At 44.1% G+C, this 21,794-nt stretch overlaps 1 protein-coding gene across 1 annotated transcript; it reads right to left on the bottom strand.

Moving 5' to 3' along the window:
• Window positions 1-3,792: 3,792 nt before the first annotated feature.
• Window positions 3,793-21,537, bottom strand: LOC117131434. Its single transcript, XM_033283569.1, has 2 exons — window positions 20,688-21,537; window positions 3,793-4,444 (listed from the first exon to the last, which is right to left on the bottom strand). The coding sequence occupies exons 1-2, from the start codon at window positions 20,899-20,901 to the stop codon at window positions 4,143-4,145; spliced, it is 516 nt and encodes a 171-aa protein (XP_033139460.1). The 5' UTR covers window positions 20,902-21,537; the 3' UTR covers window positions 3,793-4,142.
• Between the last annotated feature and the right edge of the window lie 257 nt (window positions 21,538-21,794).

The following is a 21,794-nucleotide window of genomic DNA, read 5'->3' as shown; positions in this document are numbered from 1 at the left end:
GAATTTATCCCACTTTCAAATCAGGTGATTCCAGTTTCCCAGTTTGGGAATATGACAGCTTCTGTGTCGTTCCAATCAAACCAGGATGAATCACTTTGTAAGAAGCCTGATTTGGATACATAAAGTGGTGGAGAATAACCAGGAATTTGAATAAATCTCATAGGAGCTGGGATGAAGAAGTTATCCCACTTTCAAATCAGGTGATTCCAGTTTTGCAGTTTGGGAATAGGACAGCTTATGTGTCGTTCCAATCAAACCAGGAGGAATCACTTTGTAAGAAGCTTGATTTGGATACATAAAGTGGTGTAGAATCACCAGGAAGTTGAATAAATCTCATAGGAGCTGGGATGAAGAAGTTATCCCACTTTTAAATCAGGTGATTCCAGTTTCCCAGTTTGGGAATAGGACAGCTTCTTCGTCGTTCCAATCAAACCACGTTGAATCACTTTGTAAGAAGCTTGATTTGGATACATAAAGTGGTGTAGAATCACCAGGAAATTGAATAAATCTCATAGGAGCTGGGATGAAGAAGTTATCCCACTTTCAAATCAGGTGATTCCAGTTTCGCAGTTTGGGAATAGGACAGCTTCGGTGTCGTTTGAAACAAACTAGGAGGAATCACTTTGTAAGAAGCTTGATTTGGATACATAATATACACTTTTGTGTATGTAGAGTGATGAATGAATATCAAGAGATGATTTGTGTAGTTTGTATGAGATTAGGAGATTAAGAGAGACTAAGAGAATAAAAAACAAGAGAGAATACTCAAAACTCCATTAATTATTAATAATGAGGTTTACAAGGCTTTATATGAGTGATACAAGATACAATTTGAAATCATAGGGTCAGAGGAGATCAGGAACGTGTGGAGTCAAGGAGAGCCATCCAAAAGCAGCCAATGGGTGTTCTCACATGCTTGGACAGGCTGTAAAGGCGTTTTACCTTTCCAGCTATGACCAGACCTTATCCAGAATGCTTCTTCCTTATCCAGATTGCTTCTTCCTTATCCAGACTCTCCTTGGACGTGCTCCACTCTCCAAATGGTGAAAGGTAACTTCCCAAAGTTATACCTTAGTTACCACAGTAAAACTAAAGTTACTGTGGTAAATCTCCAAAGTTACTGACTGCCCCATTACTCTTCCTCTATCAATGTACCCACTCTTTATCACCTCTTCTCAACACTCCCCCTCAAGCTTGACCATGTGGAACAAGTCAAGCTTGGAAACCATGAAGACCTCCCTCATTAAAAACCTCACCAAAGAAAACCCATTGGGATAAAACTTTGATGAGGGAAAAAGAGTGGAGACTCCATGGTTAAGGGGCTCAGCTCCTGGGAGTAAGATCAATGAGTCCAAGCGTGGATAGTATGGACTCCATTGTCTTCAATCTCGCTGCCTTGGTAAACACGTCTGCAAGCTGATCTTCACTTCTTGTATAACATGGCAGAATCACTCCCAAGATAATCATCTGCCTCACCTTATGACAATCCACCTCTATGTGCTTTGTTCTACCATGAAACACTGAGTTGGAGGCAATGTGGATAGCTGCTTGATTGTCACAATGCATAGTCATAGGAGTACTCTGCTCAATCTCTATACAGCATAGCATCCTCAAACAGCTGGTTCTCTTCAACCTCACTTGATTCACAGCAAAGCATATATCTGGCCTGGTAATGGTCAAGTAAATTAGCTTGCCAACCATCTTCCTATACAGCATAGCATCCTCAAACAGCTGGTTCTCTTCAACCTCTCCCTCACGTAAGACCTTATACCCCTCTTCAAGAGGTGTCTTGGCTACCTTTCCTCCAAGTACATCAGTCTCCTTCAGCATATCCATTGTATACTTCCTTTGACACATAAACAAACCCTCCTTGGATCTGCATATCTCAATCCCCAAGAAATACTTCATCTCTCCCAAGTCTTTGATATCAAACACAGACTTGAGGAACTCTTTAGTGGCTTTAATCTCAGCCTTATCACTCCCTGTGATAATCAAATCATCCACATATACCAGTATCACAATGATCCCTGAAGGTCCTGTCAAGGTGAAGAGAGTGTGATCTAATTCAGACTTCCTAAACCCTCTCGCATTGAGTGTTGTACTCAGCTTCCTGTACCAAGCTCTAGGTGATTGTTTCAGCCCATATATTGCCTTCTTCAACCTCAAAACATTCCCTGGCTTTACTAAATGCTCAAGACCAGGAGGCGGATGCATGTATACTTCATCTTCAAGTTCACCTTGCAGGAAAGCATTCTTCACATCCATTTGCCACAAATACCACTCCAAGTTTGTTGCAATGGACAACACAATCCAAACTGTGTGCAGCTTAGCTACTGGTGCGAAGGTATCAATGTAATCCTCTTCATAGGTCTGTGTAAATCCTCTTGCAACCAATCTGGTCTTCTTCCTATCAATCTGTCCATTTGCTAGATACTTGATTGTGAAGATCCATCTACTAGATACAGCCTTCTTTCCCTTAGGCAGCTCACTCTCATACCATGTATCATTTTTGATCATAGCACCTGCTTCAGCTCCCACTGATTCTTTCCATTCCTTGTCTAACATAGCTTCTTCATAAGTCCTTGGTACATAACTCTCATCCAGACTAATCATAAAGGCATAATGCTCCTCTGGAAACTCAGCAAAGGAACACACGGCTTGAGAAGGATGCTCCACAGCCTGGGCATTGTAGTACACTCTCGTGTTTACCCAGTTGGAAGGATCCCTCTTTATCCTTGTGCTCCTCTTCAAAGCTTGAACCTGATCTTCAGTTTGCACAGTAGCCGGCTCCACTTGCTCTTCTTCTGAACCGGCTGGTCCGACTTATTCTTCTCTACTAGACTGAACCTCATCCACTTCTCGACTAGACTGAACCTCATCCACTTTTCCACTAGACTGAACATTGTTCTCAACTTCTTGTGATGTATCTTGATCATGAAGACCTGAATCCTCTTGGTTTTGCTCTTGCTCACCAGATTCAGTTCCATTCCCCCTCTCATGATCAAGAGGAGTTGTTCTTCCAGCTCCACCAGTCTGATTGGAAGGCTCTCTCCTTCCGGGTTCCTGATCCTGGGATAACCCTATCCCGAGCTTCTCCAACAACACTCTCAGTATTGTTGCCTTATCAGATGGAGCTTGAGACAAATCCTTAAGATTTTCCCATTCCTTTTCTTCATAATAACCTTTTGTTTCAACAAACTTCACTTCTCTAGATACCATCACCCTCCTTGCTTCAGGATCATAGCACTTGTACCCCTTCTGAGTGATAGAATAACCAATGAACATAGCCTTAGTACTCTTTGCCTCCAGCTTGTTTCTCTGCTCTCCTGGAACCATGACATAGCACACACACCCAAAGACACTTAGATGATCAATGACAGGTTTCCTCTTGTTCAACACTTCAAATGGAGACAGATTCTTCAATATCTTGGTTGGAACCCGGTTGATGAGATAGCAAGCAGTCTTCACAGTATCACTCCAAAAACGTTTTGGGACATTTGCATGAAACATCATCGATCTAGCAACCTCCATCAAGTGCCTGTTCTTCCTCTCAGCTACACCATTCTTCTGTGGTGTATAAGGGCAGCTAGTCTGATGCACAATCCCATGCTTGGCTAGATGACTCTTAAAGGCATTGCTGATGTATTCACCTCCATTATCTGATCTCAGTACCTTCACAGTAGCATTGTATTGATTAGATACATATGCTTGGAAGTTCATAAATGCTTCTAGCACCCTATCTTTAGATGGAAGCAATGTAAGCCAAGTATACTTAGACTTCTCATCAATGAATGTCACAAAGTACTTCTGGCTATCTCTAGACAAACACGGTGCAGTCCACACATCTGAATGAACTAGATCAAAGCAATGCTCATAAGTAGTTTCTGATGTTGGAAAAACAGTCCTACAATGCTTTCCTAATATGCATGCTTCACACTCCAAGTGATTAAATGACATATTAGGAATTATCAATTCAATAGCACGAGCATAAGGATGTCCCAATCTAGCATGCCAAGTAATACTATCAATCTTCTCATAAGTACTACTCAAGCACATAGAATCAAAGGGTTTAGAGATCTTAGCCAATTGGAGCTGGTATAGATTATTCTTGCTGTCTCCTCTCCCAATGACCTTTCCAGTCTTCAAATCTTGGAACTCAACATCATCTGGCCTAATACTACTTGACAGCCAAGATCAATCGTGGCTTTCCTCACAGATAGTAGATTTGAAGCAAACTGTGGCATGTAGAAGGCATCTGAGTCTTTATCAAATAGCTTGAGCTTTCCAACTCTTTCTATTGGAATCCTATCACCATTAGCTATCATCACGCCCCCAGTAGCTTTCTTTACATCACTCATTAAGCTTCTGTCACTAATCATGTGATGACTTGCTCCAGAATCAACAATGATGGGTTTGTTGGATGTGGATGCTTTGGCAGGAGCACCTTGTGTGACACCCCCGATCGTAGATGACCAGAAATGACACGGTCGATGTTCCTCAATTGTGGATCTGAGGTTCTCAGAATACTTCCGATCACCTTAGACCAACAACCAAAGAACACCAACGCTCCTATCGGATATAACTCTAGGCTTTTCAACCCGACAAAGCAATACCCGATAGTTAGTTCGTCCGGACAAGGACTAATATCATATAGAACCCGTACTTAAAAAAAAACATTCTTTATATATCAATCAAAAGCATCTTACAAAATTTGTTATAAATTAACCTCGAGGTTTTCGGTCAATAAATCTTATAAATAAGAAATATCAAAATGCCTTTGCAAGGATAATAAAACTACCGCTGGCTAATGCTGTTCCTTCCCGTCCTAGAGTAAGGTCTCTCGCCTATTGGTTACCTGCATCACAAATGAGTCATGAGTAACTAGTTTATTCAGTGAGCCTAGTCCCGCACCCCAACATATATTAATAATATCTCAAGCAATCCACTTCATTTGTATGCAGTGGAAATATATTCCATATCTGGATATTTATATATAAGGACTATCCTTCCATCATTGTGAATCTAATCATATACCTCACTTCCTATTCTCGTCTCTCATCATTCATATAATCATATATATATATATATATATATATATACCAGACCCGAGAAACCACAAAGGCTAAACGAGTCTAGCAAGTTAGCATCACCATCATCGCCATCAGATATTCAAAAATTGAACATCTAACGCTGCATGCAGTTACACGGCCTCCAGGGTGCAACCCCATCATCGTGTCTTCGTGACCTTGTTCCATATCGCAGGACCAATTCACGGTAATCATCATTCATACGGGAATATTTTGGAAAACAGGTTTATAATAAGACTTCACATGATTAATACTTCCAAACTTAATTATATTATATATTAGTACTTGAGAACAAGTACTATGGCTCGGGAGTAAACCTCTATGAACATTCATGAATATTTAATAAGCGTTTACACTAAGTAAACACCTCACCAATTCAATATTGATCAAGAGACATAGCCTATCAATCATCTACAATCAGTGCGTTCAATCAAGAAATATTCATTCACTACTCATCAATCATCTATCTAGACTCACCTTTGATTCCATGAGATTGGCTAGGGAAGACTAGACTCGAGCTCAACTAATAACACTCCATTTCACACCTGATTCAGAATGTGTGGATACAAGATCAGTCAGGTTGATTCCAACAGAAACTCTACTCAGCTTAGTTCAAAGCAGTTTAGTTCGGTTGAAGGATAATTCAGTTCAGGTAAGCCTTTAAAAAAATATCTACGAGACATAACTGAACCAAGATCAATTCACATACAGGTTTAAGAACTAATCTGGACAGGAAGCTTAACAAATCAGTCCACTTGTTCCAAACAAAACTTCTCTGAACTATTAGCTATGGCTTACCGATTTCCTCAAGCTTTAAGATGAACTTGGTTATTATAAACTTCAAGCTGAACACACGTCTAACCTGATCAGGACAAGATACCCATGATAGGTTCAAGATCAGAAACAGACCAAAACGTTTTGGTTACCTAACAAGAACTGAAGCTCAAGCAAAACTGATCTCATCAAACCCATATGTTCTTACCAATAAAATCCAAGGCTAAAGAACTTGGGCGATTCTAAACTCTTGAACACCAAACCTTCAGCTCTTAAACACACCAGAACACACTGGTTAAAGTCACAGGATGGTGTGAAAGGGTCGTCCAAGCTCACTTCTCTTTCCTGATTTTTTTCTGAATTGTTCAACTAATTTTTCTCACAGATATTTCCCTCTTCTTTCTCTCTTTCTCTCTGAATTTTTCTCTGGTTTTTCTTGCAGTAACAGGACGTCCAGAGGAGAGAAGATGGTATTTTATATCATAAGGAGTTGCTTCAGATGAGGGTTTTCTCCCACAAAAGACAAAGCTGAGGTTAGACAGCTGGTGACATGCTTCAGCACACCAAGCAGCACAAGCAGCTGAACATTTCCCTTCCATGAAGAAAGATACAAGCAGCTGAAGCAAACAGCTTGTGACCAGCATGTGACTTCTAATGAGCAAGCAGGTAAGCAAGTAGGTGCATGTCATGTGACCTAATTACTGAGGAAGCAAGTAGGCTAGAAGGTGCAAGGTATGTGACTGTTCAGAAATAATTTTAAGAGTTTTGTCGATATTTTTTAGACTGTTTTGAATAAATATATTTCATCATTTGAATCTCGTCCTGCTCTGAATAAACTCGTCAAGCATGAATAAAAATCGACAATAATAATTAACACTCTACCAGAACCATCAAGAGATGGTTTTTCGACCAAAAGACAGCCCCGTCGAGATTAATTCACCGTGTCGATTTTTATTTAAATTCTGATCGATCAATCTTCAAACTGATCTTAAAGAATTTTCTCGACCACAATTATATTTGCTCGTGAGTGTTATTACATTCTTCCCCCCTCAAAAGAATTCGTCCCCGAATTCTGAAAACGTAACTGTACACTCTTTACTGAACAGTCTCTGAAAGGATTTCTGGATATTAGCTCTTACCTTATCTTAATCTTCCCATATCAAAACAACTCATGGTCGATCCCTTGATTCCCCAAACTGATCCTTTCTTTTCTGAGCAGCCATTTTCAAGATAACCAAATTCTTTACTCTGCACAATTCTTGTCAACTGCGGTCTGCATACTTTTTCTAACAATCTTGTCTCTGTAGACTATCACATCTCAACATTTTCTATCTGGCTTTCTCCCATAACAGCAACATGAAATTTGGAACGTTAGGTGATGTGCCATACGTGAAAGTAACATCTCCAGTCTGGTCAATGTTAACTTGATTAACCGTGCAACAATCAAACAAGAACATGCACGATCAATCACGCCAACATGATTCGGACCAGGGGTGCTACTCTCAAATAAACACACTCACCCATTCCATAAATAATTTCACTTACAGTATTCTTTACGCTTCTGGTCTATCTGAGACGCTCTTCATAATCTTCTGACTACTACTAGAACTCGGCAAGAACCACTTGGTGAGATCCCTAGGCTATGGCAGCGAATCCAGGTTCAACAAGAATATTGAACAACTTACTTCTAGATAGCAACAACTCTTCCAATTCCTTAAGCATACTTCAAATTCTCTAGCTTGATTGTTCACTATATTCTGATCCTTGTCATCTTCTCTTTTCTTAACGATCAAGATAATGGAATACACATCTTCACCTTTTCCCAAAAGGTCTTCAACTCCCAAGACTGATGTGGGAACCGAAATTCGCACTGTCGATTTCCGTTTAAATAAGGAAACTAAGAAAACCCTAGTTTCCCAGAGGACCCGGATATCTGTTAATTACCACACGTCAAGCAATCAGAACACGAGAATAACAACGATAAAAATAAGAAATCGAAAAGAGAGCAAAGTAGATCTTATTCTGAATCTGCGTATGAGCGTTACAACAAGGTATAAGCCTGGGCTCGAGAGCTGTCGGCGAGATTCCTAGTTCTAGCAACCCTAAGACGGCTAAACCTAATTGAGTCGCAGCTCGAAATAACAAAAACGGAAAATTGCCTAAATTGCTCTAAGTGCTAAGTTTGCTCTGAAAAAGTTCTCCCCTCTGCTCCTCGCCTAGGACTCCTTATAAACTAGCTCCAAGGTCGGTTTACGCTTTTACTCTTCTGCCCTTAAGCCGTCATAGCATAAAAATGGAGATATTCCATTTTTCCCGATCTTCACAATTATTTTCAAAACTTCCGTATTTATCCGCGGAAACTTGACATTTATCCTTCCTCGTGGGCCAAGCGTGAACCATGCTGTGGTTCACAGGCTTTTGGTTAGGAAAAATCGTAGGATGGGCCTCGAGTCGTGTTTTAGGTCCCTTTGGGCCGTCATCCGACTCGACACGTTTACTACGAGTTTTCCGCGGTTTCTAATCCGCGAAGTTTGATCGATGAATTAGAATAGCGGAAAACATGGACTGAGCTTGCTACGGTCTTCGGGAGATAGCATTCGAAGGTTTGATGAGAATGCAAGGACTGGTGTCATATCGATGTTCAGAAAGGTTCAATCGCTACACAGCGACCGAACTTTGGCTCGAGCCCGGTCGCTATGTAGAGACCGAGCGAAACGAGTGCTCAGTCGCTACGTAGCGACCGAGCTTTGGCTTGAGCTCGGTCGCTACGTAGCGACCGAGCGGGACGATCGCTCGGTCGCTACGTAGCGACCGAGCTTTGGCTCGAGCTCGGTCGCTACGTAGCGACCGAGCGGGACGATCGCTCGGTCGCTACGTAGCGACCGAGCTTTGGCTCGAGCTCGGTCGCTACGTAGCGACCGAGCGGGACGATCGCTCGGTCGCTACGTAGCGACCGAGCGGGACGATCGCTCGGTCGCTACGCAGCGACCGAGCTTGGCTGAGCTCGGTCGCTACGTAGCGACCGAGCGGGACGATAGCTCGGTCGCTACGTAGCGACCGAGCTTTGGCTCGAGCTCGGTCGCTACGTAGCGACCGAGCTTTGGCTCGAGCTCGGTCGCTACGTAGCGACCGAGCGGGACGATCGTTTGGTTTGAATCCCAAAGGATACTTCTTCGTAAAAACCTCGTATAAGTTATTTTTACGAGAATTACATCCCTTCTTTTCCTAACTCTTTCGGAAATACGATCTCCGAGGATTTTCGGGTGGTAATTCCGTCGTAACCGTTTTTGACCCCAACAGTTAGCCCCCCAGCCCGTTAGGATCATGCATCGGGGATCCTAGCGTGCGGTTAGGCATGTTTGGCAAGTTAGGCGTGATGGATGGAATTAATATCCGAAAGTCCGAGCTTGAATAGTAAATCCTCATGTCTTATAAGAAGAGAGGTAACTTGTTCCATAATTTTTTCACTTTCTTGTTTTTCTCTAAGATCTTTCAAAAAACTTTCTATCTTTCTCTCCACCCTTTTCCTCTATTCTCTTAAGAGAAGTGTAAAGATGTCGAGCAAGAAAAAGACTGCGAAAAAAGGGTCTTCGTCCGCGAGTCCTTACGAAGAGCTCGTCGTTCCGAAGATGGAGTTCGTGCCTCACTCGGTGCATCCTGCCGAGAACGAGGCATGGTGGGTTGCTCATTACGGCTCGTTGACCCCTCCCAAGGAGAAGCCATTCCCGGTCCTGGTCCATCGTGGAGTCGAGGAAGAGGACGCAAGCAGGACTACTGACGAGTTTCTCGCGACGATGCGGTCGTTCTACCACATCCCGGATGCTGTGGAGTTCCGGGTTCCCTGCCGCGGGGAATGTGCTAACAACCCCCCGGAGGGTTACTTTACTTGTTATGAGGCGTTCATAGTGTGTTGTCGCCTCTGGTTCCCCATACCCGAAATTCTCGTCCGAGTGTTGGACCGCTTCGAAGTTGCGATAAGTCAGTTGACACCCCTTGCCATTCAGCACCTTATTGGGATCTTGATCCTAAGCTATGAGCATGGCCTTTCCCTTTCCGTCGATCATTATGAAGCGCTTTTGAGGCTTCAACTTGTCACGGATACGGATAAGCATAGGTTTGTCCCTCGGAAATTTATGTCAGTGGTTAAGAAGTTCATTTCGAACTTCAACTCGTGGAAGAAGTTCTTTTTCTTTGTTCGTTTGGACGCTGCGTCCGTCGAAGAGAGTTGCATTCCACTGTTCCGGAGGTTGCCGAACAATCGTCCCTTCATCAATCCTCTTGCTCCGTTCCCTGAGGACATTATTGCAGTGAGGGATCTTCTCAGGAATGGTCCCTTCTTCTGGACTTCTTTCACGCCGAGAAGGGTTCGGAAGGCACTGAGATTTGTGCAACCCGGTCCTGCTTTGGACGCGGATACGGGAAGCGACTCCGAACCCGACGACCAGAATCCCGTCGAAGCTCCGACAGCTGCGCCGGAGTCGAGCTCTTGGAAGGGAAAAGATGTCGATCTTGGCGACATAGAGTTTTCGATGGACGACTCTATGCTTCCAGGATGGGATCCGAACCTTGCTTACGGCGACGGAAGCGGTTCGAGCGAGGCCCCTATTCCGGATTTCGATGATTTCTTTGCTGGGCTGCCATCGGGTTTCGATGCTCCTCCTCCTACGAAAGAATCGGCGAGGCCGAGAGTCGTTGCGGAAGGATCTCGCATCATCAATGGGGTTAGTTTTTTTTTTTTTTTTTTTTTGAGAATTTTTTGGTGATTGTCCCATGTATATATTCATAACATGCCAATCGATTTTGCAGGGCCTGAGCTTGCTGGGCTCGGCCATTGAGGCGGGCCATAGAGAAGCCATGGTCTACCGCTTCAAGGCGGAGAAAGCGGAGCGGGATCTCGCTCGCGTGCAAGGCGAGATGCTGGAGCGAGAGGCGCAGCTTACTCGTGATCATGCGCGGGCTGTTCGTAAAGCGGAGAGGAAAGGCAAAAGAGAAATCGTCGAGGTGATGAAGACTCGTGCATCTCAGTTCCAGGTTGAGTACGGGAACCTCAAGAATGCCTTTACCTCGGTGGGTGACTTTCGCGAGTGCCGTGGTTCAGTCGGAAGTCTTTGGAGGACGCGAGCCGATGACTATGTGTTTGAAGAGGAAATGAGCTTGATGAAGAGTGGGATGAGTGACCGTGCCCACGCTGAGGCGCTTATCTCTCCGATCGACGAGAGGATTCAAGGGTTCTGGGATTCTATCCCGGTTTCCCCTGATACCGAGGAGGTTCCGATCGATTTTCACGATGGTGGCGAGGAAGTGGATCGTCCTGCTGATGCGTTTGGTGCTTCGTTGTCCGGGGACTTTGACTTTGGATTATGAGGGATGGATCAGTTATCCTTTTTTCGGCCAAGTGTGGCCCTTTGAATTTAGATTTCGTCTAGGCCTAGATGGCCGTATTTGTATTTCCGGGACTGGCCGTTGGTGGTTTTGAATCCCTTGCCGCTTTTACGCGGTTTATTTATGTGATAAATGTTTCGAGTTTTCCTGAGTAGGGTTGAAGTAAATACGAGTTGTCGTCTCGTATGTAGTTCTAATTAGACGTTCAATCTGTTGGTTCGTTCGTGATTTTCGTAAAAAATTATCTATCTTTACGATTTTCGAGAACATTGAGATACGAACGGAGAGGCATGGTTTATGATCTCGTATCTTTTAGATATCATGCCTTGAGATGTTTGAGACCAGAGCGTTGGGTTTAGGGCAAGACCTAGGTTTACTTTCGGTTAAGGTTTGTGCGGTGACTAGCCGGCTATCGTTTTTCCTGTTGCGATTTCTTCCTGACTCGCACCGGTTTAAAGTCCGCGATATGTTCTCGGCTTATATGACTTGTATGGTACGAATCGAGCATCTTCTCAGAATCAACTGGAAGTGCTAAACCAAAATTTCGGATTTTTGTTGTAGCGCGCTTTTGTCCTTGTGCTGGACGTTTTTAAAGATCAAAAGAGTGATCGGATTGCGTTTGTTTAAGACGGCTGGCGTGTTCGTCGGGGCCAATCGACGAACGGGGTGTAAGGTTTTTGGTGGTCGCGTTCGGACAACTTGTTAGCATTGTCCTCGAATTTTAACTTTTTGCGACGTCTCGCAGTTATTTCGAGGATTATACGTGTATTTTTGCGTGTTTGAAAGATGATAATCTTTACGATTTTTGGGCCGGATGAGGCCGCAGACGAGCGTAAACTGAAGCGTAAGCGTTTTCGATAAAAACACAGTGTATATTGTAAAATTTTTGATGTTTCTAAAAACTCGATTACAATAATGGCGATTGTGGGAGTATACGAGTACACGCACCCACTCCCCCCCCCTTTTTAGAGAGGGGGATAGCTGAACTCGTCTTTTGACAAGCTGCCTACGTACCCCTTTCGAGGATCAAGCCATCTCGTAGTTCTGTTTCATGCCGTGAGTGTTCTTACTCGGCGGTTGATGTCGCGATGTCCGCCTTGACCGTGTCGATCGTGGCTGGGTCGACGCTATTTTCCGGATGTTCCGGTTGAGTTGTCGCGTGGGCTTCGGATTTATGTCGAGCTTCGACGTCCGATGCGTTTGCGTTGACAGACGATTTTACTTCGTCCTCGTGCGGGGCGCTTTTGGCCGAAGATCGATCTATCTTCGCGCGTTTGCCGTTTGCAGAAGCCGTGATTTGCCTTAACTTATGCTCCGCGAGGAAGCATAGTCGCGACTGTTTTTGGCATCCCCAGATGGCCGCGACTCCGCTCGGCGTTGGGAACTTGAGACCCAGGTGGTAAGTTGACGGAACTGCCTGCATGGCGTTGAGCCATGGGGTTCCCATGATCACGTTGTAGATAGCGGGATGGTCGACTACCGCGAATTCGACGATTTTCGTGATCTCCTTGGCCATGACTGGCAATTGGATTGATCCGAGAGTCATCGACACTTCGCCTGAAAAACCCGTGAGTGGTTTTGGCGTGGAATTACCTCTCCGAGTTCGATACTCATCCGCTTGAGAGTGTCGCGGAAGATTACGTTGACCGTGCTTCCCGTATCGACGAGTACCCTTCCGACTTCTAAATCTCGTATGACGAGATCTATGACGAGCGGGTCGCAGTGAGGTTGGTCGATACCGCCGGCTTCTTCCTCTGTGAAGGTGATCGAGCAACTTTGGCCGTCTCGAGGAGGAGACCATGTAGGCCAATTTGCGCTTGATTCTGCCTTCCGTTGGTAAGCCTTGATGGCCGACACGGTATCGCCGCAGTATTGAGATCCTCCGATGATCATATTGACTCTGCGACGATTGTTATCTTTCCCTTTGTCATCCGGCCTCCTACCGCGTTTATCCCCAGGTTGGTTTCGTTGAGGGGATTTTTCAGCGGGCGGATTTCTGTCCGTCTTTGGAGGCCGATCAGAATCGAGGATGAGATCCTTGACGCTAGTTACTTCCGAAAGCTCTCCAGCGAGTAGCTTCGCGGCCAGTCTTGCTCCTAAGACTTTGCAATTAGTCGTGGAGTGTCCTCGGGATTGGTGGAACTCGCAGAAGGTGTTCTCGTCATACCCTTGATTGCGAGTCCATGTGTTGCCCGTGGTCCGGCCTTGATCCGAATTGATCGCATAGTTATGCGCTCCTTGGAGATCTTCCCCCTCGTGATGGACGTACTTGTCGTTACGAGAGTTCTTCTTTTTCCCCTTCGGATCTGCGTCTTTCGAGGATGGTCTTGCCGGCTTATGTTTTTGCGATAAGACTTTAGTTTCTTCCTCGACTATGATGTAGTCCGTTGCTTTGTGGAGGGCGTCCTGGATCGTTCGCGGTTTGTCGAGAGTTATCCATTTTCTGAATTTCGACTTGTACCAGAGCGTCTTTCTCAGCGCGTCGATGGCCACTTTGTCGCTTATCCCGCTGACCCTGGACATTATCAGCTTGAACCGACTGATAAACTCGCGGAGGGGTTCGTCTTCCCTCTGGGAGAGACTCCAGAGGTCAACATCGGAGGTTTCCCTGTCTATGAATACAGAGTACTGTTTGAGGAATTCCGATGCGAGCTGTCGAAAACTCCCGATGGTGTTGCGACGAAGGCGTGCGAACCATTCGAGCGCTGCTCCTTCAAGATTTTCGACGAACAGGCGGCAATAGCCGGCATCCTTTTCGCCGTCCTTCAGTCTTGCTCTTCCCATCGCGATGTGGAAAGCCTGAAGGTGCGCTTTCGGATCGGCCGTACCATCGTACTTCGGTACTTTGATTTTCCCGGATCGGACACCCTCATGTCCGAAATGCGACTGGTAAAGGGGGTCTTTCGAGCTCCTTCCAGCAGTCGATCGATCTCGGGGGCAGCACTAGTAGCATGATGGATTTGAGACTTTACGGCTCTCACTTCTGCCGCAGTCTTAGTGATGTAGTCGCGAAGATCGCGGATATCCGATGTCTCGTCAGTGGATTTCCGAGCCTGTCGGCGCTTACTGCGAGTGAGCTCGGTTTGCCTTTCGGCCAGCTCCTCTTGTTCGTTCCAATAGGCGACTTCTTCTTCTTCCGTCATTGGTTTTTCGAACGGGGAGCCTTCCCGAGCGGATCGGCTTCTGGTCCTTCTTGGATGTCTGTCGACATCCTCGTCGGTGTCGTTGGAGACATCGCTAGGATCCAGGTCAATGTGTTCGGCTTCGTTATCCTCCGAGTCCTTTGCAGGGAGCGGAAGACTTTCAGAGTTCCCCTTTTCGATGGGAGATTTCTCGCTGGGGTTTTGACCGGAAGGTCGTTCCCGCGCGACTCCTGCTCTATCGAGTGGGGTGGCGAAGTCGAGCCTCTTCCCGCGGATTTTGGTGGTTCCGCGGGGACGGATAGCTTGGGTCCTTGCCGTTAAGGTTTCAACCTGTTTGGTCAAGGTATTCACGAGCTTATCCTGTTCTTCCGACCTTTTTTCATAGGTGGCGAACATCTTTTTAAACTCCTCGAGCGTCGCGGCGTTGGCTTGCGCGTTGGCCGCAGATACGTCCGCTACCGAGTGTGGAGATCGGTGCCGCTGCCTCCGTTAAGGGGAGTTTGCACGTTATCCGCGTCGTTGGTTGACATGTCTGACTGTGTGTGGCTTTTGCGGGTTAGATTGATCCGTAAGGCCCCCTCCTTCTAGCGCCAAACTGTGGGAACCGAAATTCGCACTGTCGATTTCCGTTTAAATAAGGAAACTAAGAAAACCCTAGTTTCCCAGAGGACCCGGATATCTGTTAATTACCACACGTCAAGCAATCAGAACACGAGAATAACAACGATAAAATAAGAAATCGAAAAGAGAGCAAAGTAGATCTTATTCCGAATCTGCGTATGAGCGTTACAACAAGGTATAAGCCTGGGCTCGAGAGCTGTCGGCGAGATTCCTAGTTCTAGCAACCCTAAGACGGCTAAACCTAATTGAGTCGCAGCTCGAAATAACAAAAACGGAAAATTGCCTAAATTGCTCTAAGTGCTAAGTTTGCTCTGAAAAAGTTCTCCCCTCTGCTCCTCGCCTAGGACTCCTTATATACTAGCTCCAAGGTCGGTTTACGCTTTTACTCTTCTGCCCTTAAGCCGTCATAGCATAAAAATGGAGATATTCCATTTTTCCCGATCTTCACAATTATCTTCAAAACTTCCGTATTTATCCGCGGAAACTTGACATTTATCCTTCCTCGTGGGCCAAGCGTGAACCATGCTGTGGTTCACGGGCTTTTGGTTAGGAAAAATCGTAGGATGGGCCTCGAGTCGTGTTTTAGGTCCCTTTGGGCCGTCTTCCGACTCGACACGTTTACTACGAGTTTTCCGCGGTTTGTAATCCGCGAAGTTTGATCGATGAATTAGAATAGCGGGAAACATGGACTGAGCTTGCTACGGTCTTCGGGAGATAGCATTCGAAGGTTTGACGAGAATGCAAGGACTGGTGTCATATCGATGTTCGGAAAGGTTCAATCGCTACACAGCGACCGAACTTTGGCTCGAGCCCGGTCGCTATGTAGCTTTGGCTTTGGCTTGAGCTTGAGCGGGACGATCGCTCGGTCGCTACGTAGCGACCGAGCGGGACGATCGCTTGGTCGCTACGTAGCGACCGAGCTTTGGCTCGAGCTCGGTCGCTACGTAGCGACCGAGTTTTGGCTCGAGCTCGGTCGCTACGTAGCGACCGAGCTTTGGCTCGAGCTCGGTCGCTACGTAGCGACCGAGCTTTGGCTCGAGCTCGGTCGCTACGTAGCGACCGAGCTTTGGCTCGAGCTCGGTCGCTACGTAGCGACCGAGCGGGACGATCGTTTGGTTTGAATCCCAAAGGATACTTCTTCGTAAAAACCTCGTATAAGTTATTTTTACGAGAATTACATCCCTTCTTTTACTAACTCTTTCGGAAATACGATCTCCGAGGATTTTCGGGTGGTAATTCCGTCGTAACCGTTTTTGACCCCAACAACTGATACGAACATGCTCCAACACTTGGTAGAATACCATTGTAGGCCATTGGCGACTAGTCTTCTTCCAAAATTTTTTTTTTCCTCAACATCCTAATTGAGCTCGGTAGCTAGATAGCCAATCTCATTCTAGATAGAAACATACCGTTCTAACGGAAGTACTACGGAATGGGAAAGGCATACCATAACTTTAACTGGCAGCCCGTACTTCCAAATAAGAACGGTAGAGTTGAATTCACAAAAGTTAATCCTCTCTAATACTATGACATCGCTCAGGAACTACAACCATGTGTTGTTCCCGAATCAAACACAATATGGGCGGAGAATTCCATCCATATGCAAGGTCTCTTACGACACCTTGATCACAATTCACATAAGTTTTTTATTTTATTTCAATCATTCATAAAAATTTTAAAAATGCACACAACACAAAATGGGATAAGAAGCAAACCTGTGATTGAACCTTTCAGGGGTTTTGACGGTCCAGACAACCATAAAGTGTAGGCTTTACCCAAATAGCCTAACACTTGGATCAAGACTAATGGTAAGGAAGCGTGAACAAATCCAACTACTGGTACCCCAGGTAAAGGTAAAGGAACCTGGTAACTTTATGGGCAAGGGTAAAATAATCATCCTTACTCTTCACAAGGGAATCACTGAAGCGCATTTATGCAAACAATCAAGAATTTCTCGCACTTGGACGATCCCGACTATGCTGTCCTGGCATGTCACCACCATAACAACTCAGCCTCCTCGATCTTGATCTGATGAAACATACACCCAAAATCATCCCAGCGACTTAATCCACTGATTTAAAATTAGCTTCGATCTTCACTGGTTGGGAATTAAACGGTCTGCAGAATTTGGTGAACTTCTTCAGCAATAACTTCTTTAGTATTCGCGTCATACTCTAACATCTCCTCGAAGCTCTGAGACTCCATGGTCTTTTATCTACTACAAAATTCTTGGCTAAGTTCCCAAATATTTTCCATCTGATCTTTCGCTTATTCTCCAAACCATAATCGATGAATGAAATTCACTCGACCACATATCTTGATGCTGAAATTGTTGTATATGATTAACTCAACCTGAACCTCTTGGTGGAAACATCCCACTGTGCCAACTCCATAAACTAAATCCTCAATCGGTCACATACCTTGTGTAGAAATAATACTTCTTGAACTCTTGAAATCTGTCCAACTCGATCTCAACTCCTTGAAGTAATTCTTGACTCTTGAGTAACAACTCATAGCGTTCATCTCCAAATAGCTTGCTGCCAAATCCTTCTTGTAATTCTCTGAACAGCGGCCACGTCAATATTCTGCTCTGAGTGTTGACTCCCAAATCTGCCTCAAACCAAAGTATACCTCGAACGGTTTAGTCCTTCTTCGGTATCTTATGGTCCCAACTGCTTCTTCTTTGCATCATAAGCTTCATGATGTCTCATTGCAAACAAAATGCTTCATGTGCTTCTACCATCTTGTAATAAAGTCGAGCTATCAATTCTAAGCTTAAAACAAACGATGAACAATTCAGGATTGTACGGCTCTGGTCCTGGTACGGCTCATCATTAGATTGATATTGATAACACAAGAGTCCGGAGATGTATTCGATGTATCAATTCTGTCCCATATATCTCTCTAAAGAATTGGCATCCCCACTAGAATTCAAAAGAACGACAGGAAGGCATGACGTTACTGACTCTTAACAGGGCGGTAGTGAACCCCACCATGAGGGTAGCAAACTCGAGCATGATGATACTAACATCGGTAAGTACGGTCCATCCGTTCAAGCTTGTCTCGGTGCTTCTGCTATGAAATATCACTGTTAGGTAACTACCCATGACTATCTATCCTAAAATGAAGGAACAAGCCAGCATATCCTAGTTATCCTTGCGACTCATTTTGACTCGAAAAACATTTGAAACAAGTCCCATTCAAGCATCGTATAACCATGCTCTGATACCACCTTTGTGACACCCCCGATCGTAGATGACCAGAAATGACACGGTCGATGTTCCTCAATTGTGGATCTGAGGTTCTCAGAATACTTCCGATCGCCTTAGACCAACAACCAAAGAACACCAACGCTCCTATCGGATATAACTCTAGGCTTTTCAACCCGACAAAGCAATACCCGATAGTTAGTTCGTCCGGACAAGGACTAATATCATATAGAACCCGTACTTAAAAAAACATTCTTTATAAATCAATCAAAAGCATCTTACAAAATTTGTTATAAATTAACCTCGAGGTTTTCGGTCAATAAATCTTATAAATAAGAAATATCAAAATGCCTTTGCAAGGATAATAAAACTACCGCTGGCTAATGCTATTCCTTCCCGTCCTAGAGTAAGGTCTCTCGCCTATTGGTTACCTGCATCACAAATGAGTCATGAGTAACTAGTTTACTCAGTGAGCCTAGTCCCGCACCCCAACATATATTAATAATATCTCAAGCAATCCACTTCATTTGTATGCAGTGGAAATATATTCCATATCTGGATATTTATATATAAGGACTATCCTTCCATCATTGTGAATCTAATCATATACCTCACTTCCTATTCCCGTCTCTCATCATTCATAAAATCATATTTATATATATATATATATACCAGACCCGAGAAACCACAAAGGCTAAACGAGTCTAGCAAGTTAGCATCACCATCATCGCCATCAGATATTCAAAAATTGAACATCTAACGCTGCATGCAGTTACACGGCCTCCAGGGTGCAACCCCATCATCATGTCTTCGTGACCTTGTTCCATATCGCAAGACCAATTCACGGTAATCATCATTCATACGGGAATATTTTGGAAAACAGGTTTATAATAAGACTTCACATGATTAATACTTCCATACTTAATTATATTATATATTAGTACTTGAGAACAAGTACTATGGCTCGGGAGTAAACCTCTATGAACATTCATGAATATTTAATAAGCGTTTACACTAAGTAAACACCTCACCAATTCAATATTGATCAAGAGACATAGCCTATCAATCATCTACAATCAGTGCGTTCAATCAAGAAATATTCATCCACTACTCATCAATCATCTATCTAGACTCACCTTTGATTCCATGAGATTGGCTAGGGAAGACTAGACTCGAGCTCAACTAATAACACTCCATTTCACACCTGATTCAGAATGTGTGGATACAAGATCAGTCAGGTTGATTCCAACAGAAACTCTACTCAGCTTAGTTCAAAGCAGTTCAGTTCGGTTGAAGGATAATTCAGTTCAGCTAAGCCTTTAAAAAATATCTACGAGACATAACTGAACCAAGATCAATTCACATACAGGTTTAAGAACTAATATGGACAGGAAGCTTAACAAATCAGTCCACTTGTTCCAAACAAAACTTCTCTGAACTATTAGCTATGGCTTACCGATTTCCTCAAGCTTTAAGATGAACTTGGTTATTATAAACTTCAAGCTGAACACACGTCTAACCTGATCAGGACAAGATACCCATGATAGGTTCAAGATCAGAAACAGGCCAAAACGTTTTGGTTACCTAACAAGAACTGAAGCTCAAGCAAAACTGATCTCATCAAATCCATATGTTCTTACCAATAAAATCCAAGGCTAAAGAACTTGGGTGATTCTAAACTCTTGAACACCAAACCTTCAGCTCTTAAACACACCAGAACACACTGGTTAAAGTCACAGGATGGTGTGAAAGGGTCGTCCAAGCTCACTTCTCTTTCCTGATTTTTTTCTGAATTGTTCAACTAATTTTTCTCACAGATATTTCCCTCTTCTTTCTCTCTTTCTCTCTGAATTTTTCGCTGGTTTTTCTTGCAGTAACAGGACGTCCAGAGGAGAGAAGATGGTATTTTATATCATAAGGAGTTGCTTCAGATGAGGGTTTGCTCCCACAAAAGACAAAGCTGAGGTTAGACAGCTGGTGACATGCTTCAGCACACCAAGCAGCACAAGCAGCTGAACATTTCCCTTCCATGAAGAAAGATACAAGCAGCTGAAGCAAACAGCTTGTGACCAGCATGTGACTTCTAATGAGCAAGCAGGTAAGCAAGTAGGTGCATGTCATGTGACCTAATTACTGAGGAAGCAAGTAGGCTAGAAGGTGCAAGGTATGTGACTGTTCAGAAATAATTTTAAGAGTTTTGTCGATATTTTTTAGACTATTTCGACTAAATATATTTCATCATTTGAATCTCGTCCTGCTCTGAAAAAACTCGTCAAGCATGAATAAAAATCGACAATAATAATTAACACTCGACCAGAACCATCAAGAGATGGTTTTTCGACCAAAAGACAGCCCCGTCGAGATTAATTCACCGTGTCGATTTTTATTTAAATTCTGATCGATCAATCTTCAAACTGATCTTAAAGAATTTTCTCGACCACAATTATATTTGCTCGTGAGTGTTATTACACCTTGTCTCCGGGTCGTAGCCAAAGCATACACATACTTGACAAACTCATCCCATTCCTCCTTTGTGACAGGCTCATCCGGTCCTTTGGACTCTAGCTTCCTCATAACCCCACTGCTCTCTACAGATTCTCCAATGTAAGCTGAGTACAAGCATTCTCCTACTTGCATACTCTCCTTGATATCCTTTCTCCATAATCTGCTCATCATGACCCACATCTTAGAAAGTTATCTCAACTTTCCCTTCTTGCAGCTTGTACCTCTCTTCCATCTATCTGGCTTCTTGTTTATCTCCCACACATCACACATGTGTTCAACCAGCTCACATATCTCTCCCATAAGAAAGCCAAAGATCACATCTTGCTTCCTCCTTCCTTGACACCAACTCGGAATTGCTGTATGAGTTTTCACCATACTCAACTCTGATTCTACTTCTCTCAGCCTCCCCACAAGTTATACAACTCGTTCTTCCCTTGTCTTAGACTATAGATCACGCCCTTGGCTTCATGAACCTCCAACCTTGCTGTCTGACCTTCTTCAGCAGCTACCTCCTTTAAAGGTTCCACCTTTACTTGAATCTCCTCCAACCTTGCTGTCTGACCTTCTTTAGCAGCTACCTCCCTTAAAGGTTCCACCTTTACTTGAATCTCCTCCAAACTTGCTGTCTGATCTTTCTCAGCAGCTCTCACCTTTAAAGGTTCTTCTTTTTCATGATTACTCCAAATCCCACAGCTTTCAAAAGCTGTCTTTATCCAGCTTGACCAAGCACACTCGTTTTCTCTCTCTTTCTTCTCTTCACTTCTTGATCTTGTCTCCTCCACCATGCTTAACTCGTTTGAATCCATCAGAAACTCTCCACAGACTCAACTCGATCTCAGGCACACCAAAAAAACACCAAGAACACCTCAAGAAACTCAGATTTCGAAAATCATAATCAAACACCCTCTCCCCTTTGCGCAACCTGGCTCTGATACCAAGAGATGATTTGTGTAGTTTGTATGAGATTAGGAGATTAAGAGAGACTAAGAGAATAAAGAACAAGAGAGAATACTCAAAACTCCATTAATTATTAATAATGAGGTTTACAAGGCTTTATATGAGTGATACAAGAT

The sequence above is a fragment of the Brassica rapa genome, unplaced genomic scaffold, assembly GCF_000309985.2.
Source record: "Brassica rapa cultivar Chiifu-401-42 unplaced genomic scaffold, CAAS_Brap_v3.01 Scaffold0921, whole genome shotgun sequence".
Classification (NCBI taxonomy): domain Eukaryota; kingdom Viridiplantae; phylum Streptophyta; class Magnoliopsida; order Brassicales; family Brassicaceae; genus Brassica; species Brassica rapa.
The sequence above is the reverse complement of the archived record's forward strand: the minus strand, read 5'-3'. Positions and strand labels throughout refer to the sequence as shown.